This window comes from Leptonychotes weddellii, chromosome 10 (genome assembly GCF_054177405.1).
Source record: "Leptonychotes weddellii isolate Sample4059 chromosome 10, ASM5417740v2, whole genome shotgun sequence".
In the NCBI taxonomy this organism is placed as follows: Eukaryota; Metazoa; Chordata; class Mammalia; order Carnivora; family Phocidae; genus Leptonychotes; species Leptonychotes weddellii.
The window spans coordinates 21277368-21302815 of NC_138378.1; the positions used below are offsets into that span (position 1 = coordinate 21277368).

Here is a 25448-nt window from a genome sequence, read left to right on the forward strand (position 1 = left end):
CAGAGTTCCTGCATCAGCTTCTCATACTGGAAGGAGACCGTGTCCATCCTGTTGAACCCAGACCGCCAGTCGCCTTCTGCCCTTGTCAGCTACATTGAGGAGCCCTACATGGACATAGACAGGGACTTCACCGAGGAGTGACCTTGGGCCAGGCCTCGGGAGGCTGCTGGGCCAGGGCCAGTGTGGGTGAGCGTGGGTACGTGTGCCACACGCCGTGCCCTGTCCGCAGCCCCCCTCCCCGCCTCCCCACTACTCTGCCTGCCCCAGGTCTTCAGGTACAGGCTTGGTGGGAGGGAGCATCTAGAAGCCCTTGGCCCTTGGGTCTGAGGGCCCCAGGTCATTGGGGGAACCTCGGTTCCCTCAAGATCCCCACGATAAGGACAGGGACACTATGCCCACCCTTCACAACCCTGGGGCCCTGGCCCACCCAGAGGTAAAGGAACTTTTAAAAATAGCTCTCTGTGAGCTCTTGAGCCGTCTCTTGGCTGTAAGTCCTGGGGTGGGGAGGGAGGTACGGGCACCCTCCAATCTGTGAGCCAAGCTTGCTCCGGCCTTTGGACCCAGGCAAAGGCTTCTGAGCGCCCCCGGGCAGGGGTGGGAGCTACCAGAGGACGCTGCCTTCCCTCCACACCTGCCCATCTGTCCCTCCCTCCCCTGTTTTCCTTTAGCTCCTCTGGTTCTGTTTGCTCACTGGCCGCTGTGTTCATCCCAGGGGGTTCCCCTAGAAGTGGGGGCCTTTTTCTTCCATCCCTTGGGGCACAGGGTGACTGTGCCCTGCCCCGGGGCAGTGTCTCCTGTCTGAGCCCACACGCACGGGAGCCTGGCTAGGAGCACACCCTCGGCCCCTCCTTGTGTTGCCAATTTATTAACAACAAATAAACCGATTAAATGGAGACTATTAAAGAACTTTATTTTAAATGACTGATGTGGACCTGACTTTTGTCGAGGGACCATGTGTTCCTTTCTTCTGAACCTCAAAGAAGGAGAAGGCAGCCAGCTAGAGCTGCAGATGCGACATTTACTCAGGGTCCAGCAGGGCTTGGGGTGGACTGGGATGAAGAGGCGGCAGGAGAGGGCACAAGGCAGGCAGCGTCTTCAGAGCCCAGGAACTCCAGCGTCACTCCTTGTGCTACGGGGACAGGAGTGGCTGAGTGAGCGCCACCACACCCCCCTCCCCCCGGGCAGAGGGCAAGGGGGTGCCCTGTGCAGCCCCTCACCTTGGGCCCTAGGGCATCCCGGCTCCGTGCCCGCAGCTTGTTAGCCTGGGTTTCTGCCATGTCTGCCCGCTCCTCTGCATCATCCAGCTCGTGCTGGGCCTTGCGGTACTTGGCCAGGTTAGTACTGGCCTGCTGTTCCTGGGGGTGCAGGCAGGCCTGGTCACCCTTTGGTAGCTGAGAGAGGGGGTCAGTCTGGTCCCACCCCATCCCCCGAGGGGGCCGGCTTCTCCTGGCCCTCAGCTGCTCCCCCCACCCACCACTCCCTACTCCCCTCCTCCTGCATCGCCAGTACCCGCGGCAGGAAGGGGAAAGCACGTGGGGTCCCCTCGGAGACCGAGCCAGGTCTCTAAGCTGAGCGGGGACAGTGGGGTCCTGCAGGCACACACAGCCAACAACACTGGGGAGCCCACGGCCGAGGGAGGAGTGAGGCCGGCCGCTGCTGGCCCCTGGCCGGGGAGCGCTGCAACCAGCCCTGATGCGGTTACCAACTTCCAGGCCCGGCCGCCCAGACTCCGTGCGCTCACCGCCTCCTCAAACTGGCGTTTGTAGCTCTTGACCTTGCTCTGCAGCTTGTCCACCAGGTCCTGCATGCGAGCCAGGTTCTTCCTGTCCTCCTCGGCCTGGGCAGGCAAAAGCGACTCAGGTCTTGCCCAGACCAGGCCAGCTCCAGGGTCACCCCTAGAGGCAGGACCTGGTCACCCACCTGGTACGCGAGCTCCTTGACCCGGCGCTCCTGTTTCCGCACCCCTTTGAGGGCCTCGGCATGCTGCTTCTGCTCTGCATCCAGCTCGGCCTCCAGCTCCCGCACCTGCGAGCAGCCAGGGATGGGCCTGCTGCCCGGAGCCTGCCCTCGGGCTGGCCCACCCTGCCAGGGAAAGGACTGGAAGGGCCACACGCACCTTGGCCTCCAGCTTCTGCATCTGCTTCTTCCCGCCACGGAGGGCAGCTTGTTCGGCCTCCTCAAGCCGGGCCTGGAGCTCCCGCACCGTCTGCTCCAGCGTCTTCTTCATCCTTTCCAGGTGTGCGCTTGTGTCCTGCTCCTTTTTCAGCTCCTCGGCCATCATGGCCGCCTGTTGGTGGAGTGGGGCGGGCATGGTCAGGAGGTGAAAGTCCCTTGGAACTCAGCTCTGGGCCCCCCCGCACGGCCGAGGCCCAGCCTCACGTCAGTGATGGCCTTTTTGGCCTTCTCCTCAGCTTCCCGCCTCTCCTGGGCAGCCTCCTCCACCTCCCCGCTCAGCTGGGTCAGATCCACCTCTAGCTTCTTTTTCTGGTTCAGGAGGCCTGTGTTCTGGAGGGGGGGGGGGGGACGGGAAGGGGGAGCAGAGCCTCAGAGTGGGGGCCGGCTGGCCAGCGCCCTGAACCTCCCCGGGCCCCTCCTGCCCCCACCTGTGAGTGCAGGAGGTTAAGGCGCTCGGTGGCCTCCAGCAGCTCCTGCTCCGCCAGCCGCCGGCTGCGCTCGCCCTGCTCCAGCGCGGCCCGCAGCTCCTCCAGCTCCGCTGCCAGCAACGCGGCCCGCCGCTCCAGGGCCTGCGCCTGCTCTCGGAGCTCGGTCGCCAGCCGCCGCTCCTCGTCCCGCCCTGCCTGCTCCTCCTTGAGCTGGGCCTGCAGCAGCCGCGTGGCTGCCTGGGCCTCCACGGCCTGGCGGGCGGCGTGGCCCAGCTGCAGCTCCAGGTCGTTGAGGTCGCCCTCCATCTTCTTCTTGAGCCGCAGTGCCTCGTTGCGGGCCCGGGTCTCTGCATCCAGGGAGGCCTGCAGGGACTCCACGGCCCGCTGGTGGTTGCGCCTGCAGGAAGCCGGGAGGAGAGGAGGGGTCGCGGCCTCGGAGAAGGGGGCGGGCCCAGGCCCCGGACCTGCCCTTAGACGCGCCCGAGGATGGCCGCAGACGCGAACCCTTGGTGCGAATAAATGAATCGTCCCCCACACTGGTTTCAAGCCCCTTGTGATTGCCTGTTGCCTCTCAGAGCGTGTTCACGGACAAAAGTGAGGCTCCAGACAGACGGGGGCTGAACCCCGGCTCTACCTGCGCTGCGTAGCCCTGAGCAAGTCCTTTAGCCCCCGAAGTTCGCCTCTAGACCGGGGAACAACGGCCTGACCCCAACGGGGTTCTAGGGGAGGCCAAACCAAGCGTGCGCACAGAGGGGCCCGGCGCATGGGAGGGGTGTCAGCCTCCGGCGGAAGAGTGGATCTGGGGCACACTGGGCGGGGAGGACTCTAGCCGCCCATCCCCATCCCCCCCCCCCGCCCTGCACCTCAGATTAGTGCACTCCTCATCCTTCTCGGCCAGTTTCCGGTCCACCTCAGCCTTGACCTGGGACAGCTCCAGCTGGATCCTCAGACTCTTGGTCTCCTCCAGCTCCAGGGCTCCCTGGAGTGCAGAGCGGGCAGCATGGGCACAGGGGCCGCGAGCGTGCGATACATGAGCGCAAGAGGCCAGGGGAACAGGGCGGTGCCCACCCCGGCCCCGTGGCCAGCCCCTGACCTCGGCCTCCTCCAGCGCAGCCTGAAGCTCGCTCTTCTCCCCTTCCAGAGCCTTTTTGGCTTTCTCCAGTTCCTGGATGCTCTTCCCGCTGAGGCTGACCTGGTCTGTGAGGTCACTGATCTCCTCTGCAGAGGAAACAGGGCACTGAGGGGCCACTCCCATGCCTTCTGCTCCAACCTAGGTCATTTCGTTCACTCCTAATTCCAGGGGGACCCCACCAGGGCACCCTCCGTGACTCCCAAGGGGCTCCCGACGACCCCAGCGCAGTTCTCTGACCCTGCAGGTTCTTGTTCTCCCGCTTGAGCGTCTCCAGGGCCTCGAGCGCCTCCTCGTGGCTGTGCCGCAGCCGGAAAAGCTCAGTGCCCAGGCTGCGGGCCTCCCTCTGGGCGGCGTCCAGCTCCCGCTGTGTCTCCTCCTCCTGCCGCCGCCGCTCCTCCAGCGCCCGCTCCAAGTGCCGCTGCTTCTTGTCCAGCGCGGCAGCCGCAGAGGTGGCCCGTTCCAGCTCTAGGGTCACGTCCTCTGACTCCGTCTGCAGTCGCAGCTTGGCCTTCTCCAGTGAGGAGCACTTGGCGTGGGCAGCCTCTACTCCCTCCTCTGCTTCCTGCAGCCGCAGGGCCAGCTTCTTTCTAGGCCACGGGAGCAGAGGGTGGAAGGCTGGCACAACAGTCCCCCGTCCCCCCTCGCCCCCTGAGGGCTCAGAGGCTCGGCCACCACCCCTACACGGTGACGGCCCCGGCGCCTAAAGCACTCACTTGGCCTCCTCCAGCTCCTCGGTCCTCTGGATGGCATCCGCCTCGTACTTGCTCCTCCACTGGGCGACCTCGGCATTGGCCTTGGACAGCAGCCGCTGCAGCTCCGCCTGGGCCTCCGCCTCTTCCTCGTGCTGCTCCCGCAAGAGGTCACAGTCGTGCCGCAAAGCCTGTATGGCATGGGCCAGCGCACTCTTGGCCTGCAGGGACCTCAGTGACCTCAGCATGGGGCCGGGCTGGCGGCCCCAGTGCCCACCCTGCCCGCTCTGGGGCGGCCGGAGGCCAGCCCACCTTGCTCTCCTCTTCCAGCTGCCTCCGCAGTTCCTCCAGGCTCTGGGTGGCCAAGGCCTTGCCCCGGCTCAGCTGGCTAATCAGAGACTCCTTCTCCTCGAGCAGGCGGCTCAGCTCCCCTGCAGGCCAAGGGGTGAGCCAGCAGGTCAGGCGGGCCCTTGAGGGGCGGCACCAAGGCCCCCACGGGTGGCCCAGCCGGGCCCCTGGCCTCACCACTCTCGGTTTGCAGCCGCCCACGCTGAGTGCTTGCATCCGCGAGCTGCCGCTGCAGCTCTTCCACCTTGATCTTGGCCTCGCTCAGCTGATCCTCATAGGTCCGGCACAGCTTCTCTGCACTGGCCTGGGATCCAGGGTCAGGAGTCAGAACAAGTTTGTCAATCACAGGGCGGTGTCTGGGGCTGCCGACCAGAGGCTAGGACCCTGGGGTTGGGAACTAGAAGGCTAGACGGGCTCAGGAAGCAAAGGGAAAGCAGAGCCCCAAGTTCAGGGTCAGAGATTCTACTGCAGACCATGGTCTTAAAAGATGGGAGTGAGAAGTGAGAGGGCCGGGTGAGGTTAGGGTACTAGAGTCTGAAGTCCGCTCTCAGGACTGGTGGTACAAAGGTCAAGGGTCAAGGTTGGGTGCTGGGGCTGGGGACAGGAACAGTCAGTCAGGATAGAGGTCAAGGACTGAGATGTTAAAATTAGATGCTGGGTCAGAAATGACCTGGAGTCAGGGCACAGAGTTTATTAGGAGTCAAGGTTTGAGGTCAGGACTGGTGTGGGGTCGGGGCCGGATGACAGGTGGACAGGTACAGGGTCAGGCCTGGTGCGGGGGTGGTCAGGGGTCGGCGGGTGGGGTCAGCGCTGGTCAGTTCAGACTCGAGATGGGTATGGGACCCGAGCTCAGTCAGGAGGGGTCAGGAAGGGGTCAGACACCTTGCCGCGGGCCAGGGTCTCCACATTGGCGCCCAGATCATCCACCTCCATGCGCAGCTCGCTCTTCTCCTTCTCCAGCTTCTGCCGCACCCGCTGCAGACTGTCCACCTGCTCGCCCAGCTCGGCCGCGCTCTCGGCCTGCTTGCGGCGCAGGGCGGCCACGGTGGCCTCGTGCCGCAGCGCCGCCTCCTCCAGCTCCCGCCGCAGCCGGCCCAGCTCGGCCTCGCGCTTGCGGCACCCCTCGCGCTGCCCCGCCGACGCCCCGCCGGCCTCCTCCAGCCGCTCGCTCAGCTCCTCCAGCTCCCGGGCCGCCTCCGCCCGCTGCTTCTCCACGCGGGCCCGGGCCGCCCGCTCCGCCTCCAGCTCCTCCTCCAGCTCCTCGGCCCGAGCCTGGGGACAGGCAGCCGGCGGCGGTCACCTCCGTGCGCCGCTGGCCCTGGCCCTTCCCACCAACCCCCAACCCCGGTGCCCCACACACCTGCAATTCCTTGATCTTCTTCTGTAGCTGTGCCCCGAGGAGCTGCTCGTCCTCCACCCGCAGGTTCAGGTGACTCAACTCCGAGTCTTTCCTGCAGGTCGTGAGGGGCGTGAGCCAGGGCAGGGCCGGACTGCCATCAACCAGCCTGGAGTCCTCCCCGCCCTCCGGTCTCCCTGCTCCCCCCGCCTGAGGCACCCAGCCCTAAGGGACCTGCCCCACCCCCATGGTCCCTCCCAATCCCCCAGCCCCGAGCCTGGCAGGACACTACGCCTGCACCCTAGCGACCCCCGTCTCCATCCTCCACGTTCAACTTCTGCAGGGATGCAGAACTGATCCCAGAGTCCAGAGGGAGAAACGGGGTGCAGGCTCAGGAGGCCACCTGCTGGCCAGGGGCGCAGGTCGGCTGCCCACCCCATGCCTACTTCTTGAGCTTCTCCTCCAGCTGCTGCTTGTCCTGGGCAGTGTCCGTCACCGACTCCTGCGTCAGCTTGAGGTCACCCTCGAGCTTGCGCTTCGCTCGCTCCGTGTCCATGCGCAGCTTCTTCTCTTGCTCCAGGGAGCACTCCAGCTGTGGAGCAAGAGGGATGGCCAGGCCCAGCCGCCAGGCCCGGCAGGCCGCCGTCCCAGCCCCAGCCCCCCACCCCCCACCCCACAGGCCTCCGCTGGGGCCAGGACTCACGTCTTCCACTTGCTGCTCCAGCCGGAGCTTGGCCTTGGCGAGAGCGCTCACACGGTCCTCCTCGGCCTGCAGGTCGCCCAGGGCCAGCTGGTGGGCCTCCTGCAACGCCTTCTTCTCCTTGGTCAGTCGGGCCACCGACTCGTCCAGGGCCGCCATCTCCTCGGTCAGGTTCTTCACCTGTGCCGGTGCCCGGGTCACCACGAGGACGCCCCTCCCACACTCTGGTCCGAGAAGCCACCCGCCAGGTCACAGCCACCGCCCCTTCCAACTAGGGGGCCTCGGGCAAGTCCCTTCACTCTGAGCCTCAATTATCAGTAGATGCTAGTTTCCTTCGCTGTAACAGGGGTTCCAGACAGTCCTGGCTCCCCCGGTGAGCACCTGAGCAGGCAGCTGACCCCCGGACCCCCACCCCCGGTATAACACCGTCCAGCGTCCGTGGTCCCGCTCCCGTGAACCGCATGGGGCCGTGGCAGGGGCCCGATGGCAGAAGGCATGCCGAGGCACTGGGGGACGCAGAGCTGGGAAATGGGCTTCCTGCCCTCAGGAGGCCTCTGGTCCAGGACGGATGACAGATGGCAGCATTTCTGAGCACCACCGTGTGCTGGGCCCCGTGCTGAGTGCTGGCGGAAGCTACTCACACCCCGAATCCTCAAGCACCGAATGAGGTAAGTGCTGCTATTAACCCCATTTGACAGATGAGCAAACTGAAGCCCACAGAGAGGAAGTGGCCCACCCGTGGCCACCCAGTAGGGGTGTCCTAGAGCCTGGAGGGACAGCAGCGGCTGCCTGACCCCACAGCCGGCCCGGCCCACACCTTGTTCTCTGTGGCTTGCTTCTCCTTCTCGGCCTTGGCCAGCGTCAGCTCCAGGTCGTCAATGTCCTTCTTGAGCTCTGTGCACTCGTCCTCCAGCTTGCGCCGGCGGGCGGCCAGGTCAGCGTTCACCTCCTCCTCGTCCTCCAGCCGCTCGCTCAGCTCCTTCACCTTCGCCTCGAGCTGCACCTTGGACTTGATCAGCAAGTGGCAGCGCTCCTCGGCATCCGCCAAGTTTTCTTGCTCCTGGAGAGGGACGTGGGGAATGGGGCAGAGCTAGGGCTAGCTGAGGCAGCCAAGGGACACCAGGCCAGGCCCTGGGGAAGAAAGTTCACGTGTCCATGCAAAGTTCCGACATCCATGCTCAGCTGGGCTCTGGGGACCGGGAATGCTTATGACCTACCTGCTCTGGGCCCTGAAGGGGCTCAGGTGTGATGGAATGAGGGCTCAGGGAGAGGGAGGGGCAGGGGCTGAAGCAGAAACATCCAGAGGGGAACATCAGAAAGGCTGGGGGCAACCCAGAGTGAGACCCGAACACGGGCTCGAGGAAGAAGTTCCAGGCTGAGGCCTTCCGGGGGGATGGGCAGCAGTGCCCCGGATCGGCTTGGGGACTCTCTCCCACCTCACTGTTTCCTCACCACCTGGCTGCCTAACGGTCTCCTGCGCTAGCAGGTGAGTTTGGTGACACCCTGTCTTCCCACCGTGTCTCCAGAGTTACAGCAGGGCCTGGTGCACAGGTGATACTCAGTGTTTGGGAAGGAAGGAATGGCTCTGTGGACTTGGGGAGATTCCAGACCTTTGATCCCTGCCCTCTGGCTATTACTGTTACTTGCCCCCTGGGTCCCCAGGGGAAGGGAGCATGGGTCTGTCTCAGGGAGGCCAAGGGAGGGAGGGCTGGGGAGATGGCGCTCCACTGCAGCTTTAGCAGGAAGCCAAGCTAGCAGGAGGTGGGAGCATCAGGACACGTGGACAGATGGGCTCTGAGGGTGCGGAGGCCAAGTGTGGACCTGAGCCCACAGCCCTTCTCTCACGGCACGTCTGGGACTGGGAAGAAAGCTCCAGATCCTGAGCACGCAGAGCACACCAGGTCCACCCTGGCATGGTGGGGGGGGGGGTTCTGGGGTGCCAGGGGGCACGGGTCACCAAGGGAAGCCCCTCCCTTCCCCTCCCCCACTCACCGCCTGCAGCTGCAGGGCCAGGTCGTTCTTCTCCTGGGTGACACTGACGTGCGTCTCCTCCAGCTCCTGGCGCTTGGCCTCGGCAGCAGCCAGCGCCCCACGCAGCCCCCGCAGCTCGGCCCGCAGGGCCGCCAGTTCCTCCTCCGCCTGCGCCGAGCGCAGCAGCGGCTTCATCTTGAAGAAGAGCTTCATCCAGGACCAGTTCTTGACAGCATTGAAGGCACGGATATTCCACTGGATGGTGAACAGGGCGTCCCTGGGGAGGGGGGGCCACAGGGGGCCGGGAGGCTCGGTGCGGCCCCTCATCGTGACAGCCCCGACGCTCCCGGGGCCCCTGCTCCGCACCGCACGCTCTCAGCATGACCTCTCCATCTCCCCTGCGGCCCTGTCGGGTGGGTCCAACGCCTCTGCTTTATAGGCCAGGTGGGGCAAGAGGGGCCCACGGTCCAACGGGTCTGCCTCCCTCATGTCCTGGTGGCCCTTGCAAGTGTCCCGAAGATACCAGGAATGGATCCCGCTACGCTCTGGGCTCTGGGGTCAGACCGCGCGGGCTTCCCCCCCCACCCCCCGAGGTGGGACTGGGTCTCCGACTCACACGGCCCTTCAGCTGCTGGAGGTAATCACAGGGCCCACCTCGGGGGACTGTCGTGCCGTTAACCAAGATAAAGCAAATAAAGCCTCTAGCCTGGGGCCTGGCACTTCAAGAGTCTTGGAAAACACCGGTTGTCGTTATTACCGTTCTGGGCCACACCCTGGGTGGCCTGCAGTGGAGGGAAAGGTGCTCTTACCCCCATTTTTGAGGTGAGTGAATGGAAACTGGCCGTTGAGGGGCACAAAACAGAACCCTGCCCCTTCAGAGCCACCCGGCCAGCCGCAGGGGATAAGCTGACCCACGGGGTAGCTACCGTGACGCGCTGCGGAGAGCCCGGGGGTCCCGCCAGCCCCGGCCCGGCTCCCGGTGCCCACACACCTGCTGCCCAGCAGGCGCTGGTACTCCAGGCGCATGAGGCGGCCCCGGCTCCGTGCCTGCAGCAGCGTCAGAACCTTGGCCAGACGCTGGTCACGAAGCTCCTCCAGGACGCCTAGAAGCCCAGCCTTGAAGAACACCTGGGGGGGTGGGGGAGACACCAGGTGGAACCCCCAAGTGCCTGCGTGTCGTCTGTCCAGTGTGACCACCCTCCATCCCGTGTGCCCCGACCTTGGTGTGGCCGAACTGGTACTGGGTGTGCTCAAGGTCCAGTGAGCCCAGAAGCTTCTCTGTGGCCTTCCTGCTGTCCATGAAGGTATCGTCTGGGATGGCACGGGGGTTCAGGATGCGGAACCTGGGGAGCAGGGAAGGGCTGGTGAGGAGGAGGCCGGACAGGAGAGCGAGGGACGATTATTCCCAGGCCTCACAGAGGTTAGCGCAGAGGCTCCAGAGGGGCCCCACCGAACCAGCATGGCGGCACGGTGGGGGTGAGAACGTTCTGCTTAAAAAGCTTGGGCTGCATTTAGATGCAATTTTTCATTACATTCGTTAAGAAATTGTATTTACAACAGGCGTGCGGCACTTTCATAATTTTTTAACTTGTAATTTTTTGAGAGAGAGAATTCTAAACAAGAGCAAGGGTTCCCAGCACGTCCACTGCTGTGGGTCCGGGTGGCTGTGGCCACAGTGTGAAGGCCAGAGAAATACGAAAGCTCCCTCCCGAGGGGACTGAGGAACACAGCACAGCTCACTAGACTATGCGATATTTTACAGCCATAACAAAATGAGTGATGCTAGCTGTCATTATACACCTGTCCAAACCCACACGATGTCCACGGCCACGAGCAAACCCTGGGCGATTACGGTGTGTCATCAGCTGTAACAGACGTCCCACTCTGGTGGGGGATGTTGCTCGTGGGGGAGGCTGTGCTTGGGGGGGGCACAGGTATATGGGAAATCTCAGTACCTTCCCCTCCATTTTGCTGTGAACCTAGAACTGCTCTAAAAAAAAGTCTTAAATAAAAGAAAAAAACGGTGATGGTGCAGACTTATGTCTGCTGACAAGGAGCAATCTCCTTCTCTTACATGAAAAAACAAACTCACAAAACAAGGGTGGAGGGGTGGGGGGAGAGAGGTTGAGAGAGTGCGCGCACGAGAGAGCATGTGTGTGAGCATGCCCACAGTCTTCGTGTCAACACGCGTGGGTACGTCAGGGTGGGTGACCACGGGGACTTCAGGATGGGGAGGGAACTATGGACCCCTGGAGCCTGACAAAATCAAACTTACAAAGGCAGAGAGAGCTAATAGCACTGACAAGCATTACATATAGTCTAGTCTACGGGGACCCTCACTCAACTCCCAAGTCCACATCCAGCTCCGCCTGCCCCCCTTCGAGCCTCTTCTTGGACGTCTGCTGAAGACATTTCAAACTTGACTTGTTTAAAGTGGAACTCAGGGCGCCTGGGTGGCTCAGTTGGTTAAGCGACTGCCTTCGGCTCAGGTCATGATCCTGGAGTCCTGGGATCGAGCCCCGCATCGGGCTCCCTGCTCAGCGGGGAGTCTGCTTCTCTCTCTGACCCTCCCCCTCTCATGCTCTCTCTATCTCATTCTCTCTCTCAAATAAATAAATAAAATCTTTAAAAAAAAAAAAATAAAGTGGAACTCAATCCACTATCCCTCCACCCCCCAAAATATCAAAAAACCCTGTCTTGGTATCTCAGTAAACCTACCACCTACCCCAGTGGCTCAAGCCCCAAACCTGGTATCATCCTTGTCTTGTTCTTATTCCCTATCCGATCCACCAACTCGGCCTATTGGCTGCACCTCAAGCACTTGCAGCAAGCCTGCTGGCTACTCCCCCAGCCTGCTCCACCCCTGCTGAGATGCCTGCCCAGTCCCCTCCCCAGGCCCAGTGTTCCCCTCGGTGACTGGAATCTCAGTCCTGGACCCTTGATCCCTTTGGCTCTAAGTGTGTGCCCCTCCCGTTCCCTCAGGCTGCTGCCTCCACCTGGGGGAGGGGGGGCCGTGTAGGAGCAGGGTGGGGGTGGGCAGGGGAACCAGGGCCGGGCAGGGAGACACCCACCGCTGCCGGAAGTCAGCATAGAGCAGCCTGTTGGGGAACCCTTGGCGACAGATCCGGATCCCCTCCAGAACTCCATTGCAGCGCAGCTGGTGTAACACCAAAAAGGCATCCATGACCCCTGGACATGGTGGGGGTTCAAGGCAAAGGTTGACTTCTAAGTCAATGGACACACCTTCATGCCCCAGAGAAAGACCACCAGCCCACAGAGGGGCTTTCTTCGAGACTGTGTGGGCCCCGAGGAAAAGGAAGACCCAGCTTCTCAGTCTGCCCTGTCCCCTCCCTCCAATGGCCCCACGCCACCAACCCAGTCCTGGGGTAACTACCTGGGGTCTTGTTCTCATTGGGGACAATGCAACGGACGAAGTGGGGCTGTGTGGCCCGCAGGTTGGTCATCAGCTTATTGAGGTTCTCCTGGGGATGGGAGAGGGGAGAAGGCACAAGAGGGGCAAGAAGCAGAATTGGAAACCATAGTGGATCAGCCCGCTAAGGACTGGTGAGCCGAGCCGGGCATCTAAGCATGCTTCTGCACATCGGTCCTTTCACTCTGGTCCTTGTGACCCTCCTCCCTCTTCTGCTTGACTGGGTCCCTGTCACTCTCACCGAAGCCTTCACCCCCCCCCCCACCCAATCCCCTTCCCTCCCACAGGCCCCACAGCTCCCTGCCGAGGCAGCGTGGGGACGGGAAGCAGCACAGACTTGCTGTGATGTTCACGTGGAGAGGAGTTAAACATCACTGCAAGTCTTAACGGCCGCCCGCCCAGGGTGCAGGGGACAGAGCAGGGACCAGGGACGGGGGTGGAGGCTGGCAGGGGAGGGCCTACACGGGGTCCAGCCTGGGCCTCACCTTGTGCAGCTGGGACACCGTCTGGAAAGATGCTGCCTTCTTACGCTTCTCCTTCACCCCAGACTTGGGGGGCTCGGCTAGGAGAGACAGGGGACCCGTCACTCTAGGGGACGCCACTCTGTGAGTACCCTACAGGATGGCGATCTTGTCCCTCTGCACTCACTGGAGCAGGGGCCTGCGTAGTTCTCATAGAGGGCAGCCAAGAGCTTGTTCTGCGACTTTTGGAAGATAGGGACCACCGTCTCATTCAGTGGATCCTTGTTTTTCTCCAGCCAGCCCACGATGCTGTAAGGCACCTGGCAGAGACCGGAGGGGTGCTGAGCAAGGGCGGGGTGTGAGGCAGGGGGGACCGAGAGCCGAGAGAAGGAAGGAGGGTGGTCAAGGGTTGGAATTCCAACAGGCACCTACCACGCCTGCATAGTGGACCACTTCAAAGTGGGCCTGGTATTTGCGCTTCTTGTCAGGCCGTGGCTGCTGGAAATTGGGTGACTTCCCCGCATGATTGTCATAGAGCTTGGCCCGGAAGCTGGCATCTGAGGCCTTGGGGAACATGCACTCCTCCTCCAGGATGGACAGGATGCCCAGTGGCTGGGGACAGAGAACAAGCTTGAAGGGTTGCCATCAGGCCAGCCCATCCTGGCTGGGCCAGATCCCCATATCCTAGAGCCCTTGCTTCTGGAAGCCTTCCCAGACACCCCAACCACCTGCTGGGAGGGCCAGAAACCAGACAGGAGCCCAGGAGTCCTGTCTTCTAAAAGAGATGTTTGCCACGTGGCTGCCAGGCCCCTCTGCACAATTCACAGTTCTAGGCTGTCCTCTTGGCTCACAGCTGCACAAACTCAAACTGTCCCACTCACCTCCTGATGTCTGTGGTCTCTCTCTCTCTCTCTCTCACACACACACACACACACACACACAGTACAATTTTTAAAAAAAGGCAGTTCAACTTTTGGCTTCCTCACTTACTAGCAGGGGGGCCCTTGGGCCTCAATTTCCTAACCTGCAAAGTGGGGAATGAATACTTTCAGTGCTGATCTCACAGCAAAAAACTACTGACTCCCCGGAATGTGCCAAGGCAGGAGATCACAGAAATGCATACAAATCACCTGCTGCATGAACTCTTGTAGCTTCTTCAACAACGTTCAATGTTCAAAATACATTTTCAGAGAAAAAGTAAGATGAGAAATGAGTGCATGTCTATGAAAGAAAACGCACGCCCAGCGTAAAGGGTTTGGGGGAGACTTACCCAAGTGCCCAGATACAGGCTGTACAAGGTATAGAATTAGGGAGAAACGTTTTTTTCCCCCTTTACTTCTGATTTTTCAAATTTTCTTTGATTTTTCTTTCTTCCTCTTGGTACAGTGGGGAAATAGGCGTAACCAGTCAAATAAAGCAGCAGACGGACCCTACCCTGCAGCAGGGCCTCAGGACCCGCAGAGCCGTGCACGCACACGGGGCTGTGGTCAACAGGGCTGGCGGCACGCTCACACGTACTCCCCAACACACATCCACACCACCTCCAGCAAACCTACTCACAGCCACGCACGCTGCCCTTCACCCACACACACACGGAGACCCAGTCACAGCCCTGTTCACACACACAAGCTCAAACCAACGCACAAGCGCGAAGGTGCACACGCGGATGCTTACACACGCTCACTCACCAGCCAGGGCACATTCGTTCCTGCTCACTCACCACACCCACACCCCCCTCTCCTTGCAGTGACCTTGGCCCGGGCCCCACCTTCTCGATGAGGTCAATGCAAGGCTGCAGGTCCAGGCCAAAGTTGATGAAGACCCAGTCGATGCCCTCCCGTTTGTACTCCTCCTGTTCCAGCACGAACATGTGCTGGTTGAAGAACTGCTGTAGCTTCTCATTGGTGAAGTTGATGCACAGCTGCTCGAAGCTGTTAAACTGCAGAGGGAGGCGCTGGGCTCAGCGGAGGGGGACAGGGAGACTCGCAGAGAACTGGGATGCGTGTGACTTCACCCCCACCCACCCGTGGTCCCCCATCCTGTGGAGAATGGAGCCCAGGGGCATGGGCCTACTCTCACCTCAAAGATCTCAAACCCCGCGATGTCCAGGACCCCGATGAAGAACTGCCGGGGCAGCTTAGTGTCCAGGGTCTGGTTGATCCGCGAGACCAGCCACCGGAACAACCGGTCATAGGTGGCCTTAGCCAGAGCCCCCACGGCAAACACCACCTGGATGTGTGGAGAGGCTGGGCTGGGACCCAACAGGGAGGGGGCCCTGCCCCAGCTGTCCCCAGTGGGCCCCGGCCTGTGAGTCACTCACCTGCTCCACACTCTGGCCCTTGGTCACATACTCATTGCCCACACGCACTCGGGGGTGCAGAAGGCCTTTGAGGAGGTCCCCACTGCTGACCCCCATCAGGTAGGCAGCCTTGTCAGCACCTGGCAGGGCACACAGGTGGGTTAAGGAGGAGGCCAAGAATATGGACACTTGGGGACTCTACTGGCCTCTGCCTGGGGTTAGCAGAGGGAGGCTGGGAGAGGTGGAGTTCAGGGCAGGGAGGGTGAGGGTCTGGAGTTGAGAAGTCAGGGGTTACAATCCGGGAAAACTGAGGCCAAAGGCTGTGGACAAGGTTAGGGTTAACAGTCATGGGACAAGACACTGGGATCAGGGTCAAGGTTGATGACCAGGTCAGGCCAGAGTCAGGACCCCTCACTCTCAGTGCCGTCGGCTTCAGCCTGCTCCTCCCGCTGTTTCTGCTTGAACTTCATGTTGCCAAAGTGCAGGAGGGCCCCCACGATCTTATAGCAGGAACACTTCTCATCCACGCTGAAGCCCAGGATGTCCATGGCATGCTGTGGCAGGGGACAGAAGGATCGGAGAAGGCCAGGGGTCAGCCGAGCGAAGGATCCTGGGACTGCTCCCTGATCTCCACCCAGCCTCACGTAGCCCCACACCATCGGCTCCCCGCTCCACCCCTCTCCCACCACAGACGTACATCAGTGGCCATCAGCTCTTCCCCATCATCCATGTTGTCCACAGTGATGACCCCCTGGCTGCAGAAGTGGTAGTCGTAGGGGTTCATAGACAGAAGCAGCATATCTGGGGGGCCCGGGGAGGAGTAGTGGGGGTTGGTCGTGTTCACTCAGCTATTCTCCTCCCCCATCCCATCCCAGCATGGGAGGCCCTGGGGGCCACCCTGGCCGGACACTCTAGGGCCCTCCCAGGACTTCTCTGTGGCTGAGTTTCTCACTCCCTCCTCCATGCCCGTGACTTTGCTTGCTTTATGGTTCTCGGAGGAATGAGCCCAGGCCCCATGCGGGGTGCTAGGACACGGGAAGCACCACACTCTGCCCTCTTGGGGTTTGCAAGAGAGGGGAGCTGGGCGGAAACAGAACCACTGCTTCCCCCTGGCGCTGCACGAGGCCTCTCCAGTCCCAGGACAGCAGAAGGGACAACCTGGCCAGGGCGATGACACCCAGGGGCCCGTTCTCCAGCATGAGAAGGAGAGGGCTCAACAATAACCAGAGGTCCCAGCCAAGGAGTGGGAGGATGGTCCCACCTAGCCCAGTGGGCTGTGACTCCCGCTCTATCCGCCCGACCCTCACCCTGTAGCTCTGGCTTCTTCCCGGAGAGGATCTGATAGTAGACGTGGTAGCCACGCTCACCGGGCAGCTGGAAGATCACTCGCGACTTCTCCAGGAGATCTGGGAGAAGGAGGGGCCCTGGCCTACCATCCCGTTTCCCCCAGACTGGGTCGCCCCAACAGGGCTGAGGGGGGAGCAGGGAGGAGGTGCCAGTGAGGGTCAAGGGTGAGTAGAGAGGCGCTGCGTCCACACACGCGCCAGCATGTACGGAATGGTGTTAGCGTGGGAATGTGCGTCTGTAGGACTGTGTGTCTGTGTGTCTGGCGGGGGTGGGGGGGCGGGGTGTCTACGTTTGTCTTCTTCCATCCGTGCTTTCAGTCCTTCATCCATAGACCACGCTCCTTCCCTCCAGAGCAGAGCTGGCGTGTCAGTGCGTGTGTGGAGCTGAGCTTCCACATGCGTGCAAAGGGGTCAGTCAGGGAGTGAATGACGACGCTCCCTGGTCATCACATGCCTGTGCTCATCCATCGGGGTCTGGCCATGCACCCCAAGGTGGGGACTGGTCAGTGCGGGGCCTCGCAGGCGCGGCCTGGGACCTGGTGTCCAAGCAGTGGGGCCGGGTCAGGTGGGAGGGGCAACGACGCCCAAGAGGCGGGAGGGCAGGCTTCCAGGAAGGACAGGGACTCTGTGTGTAAGTGAGGCTAGGGCAGGGGGGGCAGAGGCCTGCCCTACTGGAGGCCAGAGAAAGCACTGAGGTGGGGTAAGAACCCAGTAACAAAGGAGCCTGACTGGCCCAATAAAGATCTGGGTCTCCATCTTAAGGCAATGGAATCTAGAGAAGGTTTTTAAGCAGAAACATGATGTGGTCAGACTAGTATCTCTGGCTGAAAACCAAGCAGAGGAATGGAGGCTGGGAGACCATGTGGAGGCTGGTGGAATGTTCCAGGGGAGAGTGAGGTGACAGGGGCTGGGCAGTGGCCAGAAGATGGAGAGAAGTGCCTGGAACAGGTGGGAGCCCCAAGGACTCGAGGATGGCTGCTCAGTCCGAGCAGAAAGACCCAGGCCTCGGCCCCCCATCCCCACCCTTTCCCAGCCCGTGAGTCCCCTAGACTCACAGCTGTCAATATCTGCGGATGCGAGCTTCCCGGAGGGGCCAAAATGAATGCGGATGAACTTGCCCTGTGGGCAGAGGAGCAGGCTCAGCAGGGGCCCAGCCATCTGCTGGCTCGGCTGCTGAAAGCCCCCACCACCTCCATCCCCCTGCCGCCGACCCCCACCCCCTCGCCCACTGTGGCCACTCACAAAGCGGGAGGAGTTGTCATTCCGCAGAGTCTTGGCATTGCCAAAAGCCTCCATTGCAGGGTTAGCCTCGATGATTTGATCCTCGAGGGTGCCCTGGTGACAGCAGGGTGAGGGGTCTGTCAGCCCTGGTGCCTCTGACCGGGAGACCAAGGGGCCCAACGGTCCTGGGTATCAGCCCATTCTGGACAACTCTGGGCAGGGGAAAGGCGAGGGGACTCCCCGGGGCCTCATTATCATTGCCTGCCCCACTCACACTGGCCCCATACTTACCCCAGTCTTCATGGCCAGAAATTGCTGGGAAGAGAAGGAAGACAACATTAGAAAGTATCAGGTCTCACCGGGCTGGTGGACGGGGGTGGCAGTGGTTAGCAGGACAGTGACCGTTAGTCACCCAAACGTGTAGCCCCCACACCCCCTCCCCGACCCTGTCAGCACTGTTAGAAGGAGAAATGCTAGAAAGTGGGAATGAGCTTGGCTCTAGTCAGGTGCCTGAGGCATGGGGCTATGTCTCAGGGTCCCCTACTTGCGCCCTTCCCCTCCCCCAGCTCTGTCCCTGGCCTCTTCCATAGCCCTTAATTTTCTATACTCCAAGAAGTGACCCTTTCCCAGAAATCCTAGGACTTCCTGACTAAAATCTACTTCCCTTCAGAGCCCAGCTTAAATGCTTCTTCTCAGGAAGGCTTCCCTGTGCTCTGAGGCTAGAAGAGCCCTTTTCCTGCTCTAACCTTCTCACCTGTCACCTCCCTCTGTAAGAGCCCTTCTTCACACTTCTTTGTACTGTGATGAGCTGCACCCTCATCGTACAACTGTCAGTGGACTATTGTACAGATAGCCCTGCCAGGTGCATGTTATTAGCCCTAATTTGCAAATGAGGAAACTAAGACGCAGAGCAGGGAAGCGACCTCCAGGCCACAAGGTAAGTGAGGGGCAGGGCCGGACCTGAGCCCGGGCGTCCCGCTCCCATGACACCACAGCCACTGCATGTCTCATCTAGAGGGACTTGAATTGAAGGGATCTCCCTCCCTTCCTCTCCTAGCCTCATCCTTGTCTTCTGTCCATGTCCCTTTCCTTCCCTTCCCCACCCTGGTTCCCTGCAGCCTGGGAAGAAAGGGAGAGAAAGGAAGGAATGGATTCTGGAAGGCCAGGTGCCAGGCCACCAGGGGACTTTGGTTATTCATTCACCTCCAGGGAGCCCAAGACTTAAAGATCCCCCCAGAGACACTGCTGGGGGGACGGAGGCTGGAGGGAAATGGCAAGAGCCCCTCCTTCCGAGCTCCACCCCCCACACATATCCGGGGGCCTTTTGAACAGGGCTCTCTACGACAGATGTAGTCAAATTTGGGGCCAAGGGGAGGGGACTCATAAGGCTTTTAAGTTCCAGCATGCATGGACCCTGTGAGCCAGCCTTTCTTCCCACCTCCCTTGCCTGACACCCCCACATACACCCCACTGTGCAGAGCTTTCTGCCCTGCCTTTCCCAGCTGCACCCCTGCCAGCCCTGGCCTCTCCCTGGCCTCTCCCTGTCCTCTGTTCCCATTACTGGACCAAGCCCCAACTTTCTGCAGCATCCTTAGAGACACTGTGGGGGGTTCAAAAATGGGGTGAGAAAAGGAGGGAGCAAAGAGCACCAAAAAGTCAACAGCAAAAACAAAACAACAAAAACAACCACCACCATAACAAAAAAAAACAAAAACAAAACTGAAAGGAAAAACAAAAGCAAGAAAATCAAATGGGGGAAAAAGGAAAAGGCAAAAAGAAAACAACTTTAAATGGAAAAAAAAGAAAAGAAAAAGAAGAAAGAAAAATGCCCCAGAATAAAGCAAGGCTTAACAGGACCAGGAGTGGGAGGTGGCCTTGGGCTTCTGGAAAAGAAAAGACAGCCCATTTTGGGGGTGGAGGAACACACACAGAGCTCTGAACAGCTGGCCTTGGGGGCTAAGAATGAATGTTATACCCAGAAAACAAAAATAAAACATTGGTCCCCCATTATTTCAGAAATTTCAAAAATCTATACAGAAACCACTTGGTGAGAAACTGCACCCTGACCCTGGCTGTTGGGAATGCCCTTGGCTCTGGTTAGACTCCACATAAGCCTGCTTTTTGATTGACAGCAGGTAACTGTCTTTGGTGCATGAAAACGAAGAAAACAATCACTTCGTAGTAAAAAGCCGCCGATTTGGTAAACTTTCAAAATAGGAAGGTCATGACGGAAGGGAAAATTACATAAAAAGTTTAGGAACAGCTGCGGTCCTGCCCCTGTGTGTTACAGATGGGGCCACTGAGGCAGGCCCAGAATTGGGTCCCACGGTATGGAAGGGGCAGTCACAGCCTCTCTCTTGGTCAAGCCTTGCTCAAGCCAGAGTCTGCCACCAGGGTGGGAGGCTCAGGCAGGGCTAGAGGCTCTGGGGAATCAACTTTTTAAAAAGGAATAAAAAGAAAGAAAGAAAAAGAAAAGAGAAACAGTGAGAAGCAGTGGGGGGAGTGGGGAGCGGCGCCCGTGCGGGCGAGTCTTACGGCCTTCTTGCCCGGCCAGTCTCCTAGGGCAGCCACGGTGGCAAAGTACTGAATGACCCGCTTGGTGTTAACCGTCTTACCGGCCCCCGACTCTCCGCTTAGACGACACAAACACGAGTCACCAAAGCCCATCTGGCCACTCTAATTCCCTCTACCCCCAACACCCCAACCCTCAACTCAAGCAGGGCCACTCTCTCCTTCCCCCCAACCCAGCTCCCAACTCAGGACCCCCAACTCAAAGCCCTCCAGAGATAGATCAACCCTCAGAGGTGCTGAGTTGTATACAAAGCAAGCCAGGGCAGAGCATCCGGGTGAGATGAGAACACACACGATGATGCCACTGTCTACTGAGCTGGGCCAGGTGCTTTATCTGCCCTGGCTCGTTGAAGCCTTAGAAACCCTGTGAAGCAGGCACCATTATCACGCCTATTTTATGGGTAAGGAAATGGGACTCAGGGAAATGACATAAATGTCACTGCTGTGTGCCAGGCCCATACATTAACTGGCCGACTCCTTATAGCTCTGCATGGTAGGTAGGTAGGATTGTTCTGCTTTTACTGATGAGGCTCAGGGGCCCAAGGGTACCAGCAGGAAGTGGATGTGTGAGAACTTGAACCCAGGTCCTTCTGGTTTTAAAGGCCTTGCTTTTAACCACCAGGCTGCACGCACACACACACTCAGACACAATGTCCATATTGGCTTGGCTGGACATGAACTTGGCATGTAAGAATCCTACCACTTTCTCATGGGGGCAAATGAAAAATCAAAATCAGATTCAGGGGTAAGGAGATTGTAAGGAGGAAAGGGAAAGTCATCTCCCATAATTCTCAAAAGATCCAGGTGGGAAGGGGAGATTCCAGGCCCTGGGGGGAGGGAGTATCAGGGCTGGTGATCACTCTGGTGCTTGGGTATCCCTTCCCTGTCCACCAACCCATAATGCATCTGCCCAGAATGGGGACAGAGAAAATGCTCTAATTTAGCTTTAGTAGGACACCAGCTCCAGGTGGTAGAGGCCCTGCCCTAAGCGCTTTGGAATCAACCCTGGGAAATGATTTTACTTCCACTCCCCTCCTACCAGGTGGCCAGGACTTCCCACCACACCCCCAGAGCCCCACACTCACGTGATCAGCATGGACTGGTTTTCTCGGTCTGGAGGAAAGGGGAGGAGATAGAGAAGTTAACCAAGGTGGGTAACCAGTCACAGGTGGAATACTCTGGATATCCACGGCACTGGGGCAGCCCCTCCTCCACCCAGAGCCAGAAACGGGAAGGACCAAGCGGGATCACCCAGACTGTGGCCAGCTCCCACCTGACAGAACGCTATGCTAGTGTCCAGCAGCATCAAAAGGGAAGCAGGACAAGTGGAGGGAAAGGGGTCCTTTACAGGGGCCTCCCTGGAGCAGGGGTAGAGGTCTTGGGTGAGGGAGAGGAGTCGAGACGGCTCTTACTGCGCAGCATGTCATTGTAGGCATTATCCGCCACTGCATATATGTGGGGTGGGGCCTCCGAGCGGCGCTTTCCCTTGTAAGCAGCCACCACGGAGGCCGTGTACACCGGGAGCCATTTGTACGGGTTGATGGTGACACAGAAGAGGCCCGAGTACGTCTGAGGAGAGAATATAAGGTGGGTTACTGATGGCCAAGTTCCCATCCTCTGGCCCCAGCCCTCACGAAACCGTCCGTGACCCTTGCAATACGCCCCAAGGAATCACTTAACGTGCCCCGCCACACCCTCTGTGGCTGTCCCTGCCCGCTCGGGCAGTACGCCGGCCCCGCAGCCTGTGGCCCCACCTCCACATTGCCACGCCAAGCCTCTAGCCGCTGCTCCGCCCTGCACTCCAGGAGCCGAACCTCCCCTAGCCCCGCCCCAGCCCGGGGCCCCGCCTTCCCAGGGCCATGACATCACCCAGCCCCACCCCTAGCCCCGCCCCCCGCGGCCCAGTCCCCACAGCGCAGAGGCTCTTCCCCTAGCCCCGCCCCTACCCCTATGGCCCCACCCCCACCGCACGCCGCCGGGGCCCATGGCTCACGTAGATCATCCAGCGAGCGTAACGCTGGCGCAGGTTGTGCAGCACTGCTGCTTCGTTGAGGTGCGTCATCATGGCCAGGTCCTCCAGCAAATCGAAGCGGGGCGGGTTCATGGGCTGCAGCTCTGCTTCGCGCACCATCAGCATCTGTCCGGGAGACCATATCGTGGGAGGCCTTATCATGGGGTGGGGTGGCAGGGGGGCAGGAACCGACTGACCTCAGCCTCTTACCCAGTGCCCCCCCCGACCCCCTTTCATTCACTGTGCTAGCGCTAGCTAGCAAGGAGCTGCACCCCAGGGGACAGAGAAGCTAATCCCAAAAGAGGGGAGCCAAACCTTCTGGTCTTTGGTCTCCACGTTGACTCTGCCCCCAGTGGCCTCCGACTTGATCTCGGCCTCCACATAGGCATCCTGTTCATCAGGTACCCAGACCCTCTTCCTCCCTGGTTGGGGGAGAACATTGGGGCTTTGAGAAGGGCTGAGGCACATCCAGGGGTTGGGAGCCCAGCTGGGGTTCCCAAGCCATGCCCGTAGAGCTATGCCCCCCCCCCCCGCCATGAGCCCCTTGGTCAGGATGCAAGGAATACACAGAGAGGATCCTTCCAGACCCAGGATCCTGGGAGGGCAGAGCTGGTAGAGTCCGTAGGGATCTCTTCAGAGGGATTCCCTGACTGAGGTAACAGTCCCTCACCACCCTGGATTGCATACTTGACTTCAGATTCCTGCTTTTGCCATATCTACCCTGCGACCTTGGGAAAATCCCTCATTCTCTCTGGGTCTGTTCCCTCAAAGGCAAAATGTTATGGGCATCTCCTGAGGTCCCATATGGAGCAGCCCTCAACATCAGGAACATAATTCTCAGGGGGGTTCTGCCCCCCCCCCATTTTGCTGAAGACTCAAACCCACTTCTCCTAATTCTGTGTCTTGTGTTCCTTCCTGCCTGGCCAGCTGGCCCCAAAGCTTCAGGGAGCCCATATTTCATGGAGGTTAAAGGCACAGACTCAGACTGCAGACCACCTGTCCTGCTACTACTAGCCGAGTGCCTTGGTCTGGACCAACTACAAAGTTTGCAGGCCCCGGTGTTAAAATGCAGGCCCCTTGCTAAAAAAAAATCATTACGAATTTCAAGAGGGTGATCCCAGAGTGTTAAATCAAGCACGAGGCCCTTCTGAGGATGATGCCCTATGCAGCAACCGAGGTTGCAGGCCCATGAAGCTGGCTTTGGCCCTGGTCCCCACCCTCCCCAGGTTGTTGAGATGATGCATGGAAAGTCATCCACTCTGGGCCTGGCACAAAATAAGCACTTGATACACACTGCCTATTGTTATTATTGTCCTATGAGCAAACCAAGTCATAAATAGTAGTCTTTATTCCTGTCTTTGGCTTTGGCTCTATGGAAAGCACTAAAAATAACTACAGCACAGGTTTTATGGACACCAGCTTACATACATACCAATCACTCTCATCTCAGAGGCCTCAGGCTCCAGCCACAGACTGCTGCTCCAGGAGACAGGGAATACTGTCCATTTTACAGAGGAGCAAACCGAGGCTTGCTCACAAACATGCAGTGATGTACACAGGGTCTCTGAGAATGTAGCCTTAGGACCCCAGACTCTGAGGGAAAGGGCCAGGGCTAAAGCTGCCAGCCCTGAGCTCAGCACCACCACCCCTCCCCACTCCTGGTCTGAGTCCGTAAGGGCTACACTGTGGCTGTGCCCTCCTGCCTTCACTTACCATCCCACGGGACAGTGTGCACCTTCATCAGGTCCTGGTAGCCCTGGCGAAGGTAGCGGGCAGACTCCCCAAGTTCACTCACATCCATCATGGCAGTGGCACCGAGAGGTGGAGGACGAGGGACTAAAAATCTTGGAGGTTCAAGGCAGTCCAAGGCAACAGGCACTGGAAGATGGCAGTGATGGAGGAACTGAGGGACCAGGGGCCCAAACTGGGATATGATTCAAAACCCACAAGGCCTAATACTCAGTGATTCCCTGGGGGTCCCCATCTCAGCCTCCCTGGTGAGCCCCCCCCTACACACACATACACACACCCCCCAGAACATTCTTTCCCACAGATACAGAGACTCGTGCCCACCCATGGGGACCCTCACCCTTTGGTTCCAACCTCAGCCCTGATCACCCACCTCAGCACCACGGTGAGGGCTGGGAGCTGGGCTACCCCTTTTATTGCCACCGTCAAGGTCAGCGGAGGAGAGCTATGTCAGCAATCTCCACGTGTCACAGCCCCCCCAGCCTGGCCACAGGACACAAAAGGCAAATTCCCTTTTATCTCTACCAGCACGGCCCCTGGGCTATTTTTACCTCCCATTGTCATGGGATCACAAAGGCGGAGAGAGACACTCTTACTAAGTGATAGGGAGGCTGGGATTTGAGACCAAAGGGGCAGGACAAAGCCATGAGAGATCTGAGAAGACTGAGGAGCTCAGAGAGAGAAACTGAGTCACAGGGAGTCTGTTCCACCCAGAAAAAGACTCACCCCCCCAGAAACAGAGAGCAAGGAGACTCAGAGAGAGGAAACCACAGAATGCCCTCTGGGACTATTTGGCACAACCCTCTTTATACATCCAGGGAAACTGAGGCCCAGGGAAATGAAAGCACTGGCAAGTCTCACAGATAAGCAGTAACAGAGACCCGATCAAAAAGAGAGGCAGAGAGAGTGAGACATCCGTCTCCAGTACCGGCATGCTGTCTCTTTCCTCTCTACCTCCATCCCCACCTCCCTGGGGTCCCCTGAGGAAATCACACATGAAGAAAACTAGACCAGGGACCATAGGCATAAAGGAATAATTTGGCTGAAGAGAAAGGAAAATGAGGAAATTCAGACATTCAAGATTCCCAGGAAACCAACTCTCACTCTTAGCCCCCTCCCGCACCCCACTCTCAACAGGGGTTGGGTGTGCTAGCGTTCAGTCTGCCTGAGATGGGCTTCGGAATACATCAGGGCCCTTCCAGGCTCTCCTGTCCATCACCCCATTCAGGCCTTGGTGACACCACAGAATTTCAGAGTCAGAGAATCAAAGGATCCTGGAACCTGAGACAGTGGACGTGTAGAACCTCACAGGTCCAGAGCCAGGATTCCAGATGTCAGGCTGAGCTCACACAGAGAACACCTCCATACCAACTGGCCACCAATTCCAAATACGCGACATATCTATATCCTATAAAATATACAGAAATAATTTCAAAGATACATTTTCCACCGTATATAGTTCAAGGCAGGTAACACTAACGTAGGATGGTAAAAGTGGAAGAGTGGTCCTTTGAGAGGGAGTAATGAGAGGATGAGGCACGAGAAAAGCCTCAGGAATGCAGGAAACACTACTGACTGAGC

The 25448-nt window shown here is 59.5% G+C and overlaps 2 protein-coding genes across 5 annotated transcripts in view; one reads left to right on the forward strand and one right to left on the reverse strand.

Moving 5' to 3' along the window:
* TRPC4AP (transient receptor potential cation channel subfamily C member 4 associated protein) overlaps positions 1-918 on the forward strand; it is a 66242-nt gene extending 65324 nt beyond the window's left edge. For both annotated transcript variants that reach the window (XM_081832927.1, XM_081832928.1), the window contains exon 19: positions 4-918. In XM_081832927.1, the coding sequence (XP_081689053.1) occupies positions 4-141 (138 nt within the window). In that variant the 3' untranslated portion in view covers positions 142-918. The remainder of the gene's footprint in view (positions 1-3) is intronic.
* MYH7B (myosin heavy chain 7B) lies at positions 885-23937 on the reverse strand. Of its 3 annotated transcripts, XM_081832926.1 has the most exons (41): positions 23832-23937; positions 22434-22540; positions 22101-22244; positions 21520-21676; positions 21193-21220; positions 20072-20168; positions 17828-17851; positions 17558-17650; positions 17371-17434; positions 16277-16375; positions 15667-15770; positions 15385-15523; positions 14991-15109; positions 14750-14899; positions 14439-14609; positions 13103-13282; positions 12858-12990; positions 12695-12771; positions 12174-12261; positions 11851-11968; positions 9999-10122; positions 9771-9907; positions 8801-9056; positions 7626-7868; positions 6812-6988; positions 6555-6700; positions 6133-6223; positions 5655-6044; positions 4950-5076; positions 4737-4855; positions 4449-4645; positions 3973-4322; positions 3697-3821; positions 3467-3582; positions 2604-3000; positions 2380-2505; positions 2117-2287; positions 1921-2025; positions 1742-1837; positions 1218-1355; positions 885-1129 (listed from the first exon to the last, which is right to left on the reverse strand). In XM_081832926.1, exons 1-41 carry the CDS (start codon positions 23920-23922, stop codon positions 1118-1120), a joined length of 5826 nt encoding a protein of 1941 aa, XP_081689052.1. In that variant the 5' UTR covers positions 23923-23937; the 3' UTR covers positions 885-1117. The 3 variants fall into 3 exon arrangements, with proteins under 3 accessions (XP_081689052.1, XP_081689051.1, XP_081689050.1); XM_081832925.1 differs by lacking the exons at positions 20072-20168; positions 22101-22244; positions 22434-22540; positions 23832-23937; XM_081832924.1 differs by lacking the exons at positions 20072-20168; positions 22101-22244; positions 22434-22540; positions 23832-23937 and having other exon boundaries at positions 6555-6988.
* Between the last annotated feature and the right edge of the window lie 1511 nt (positions 23938-25448).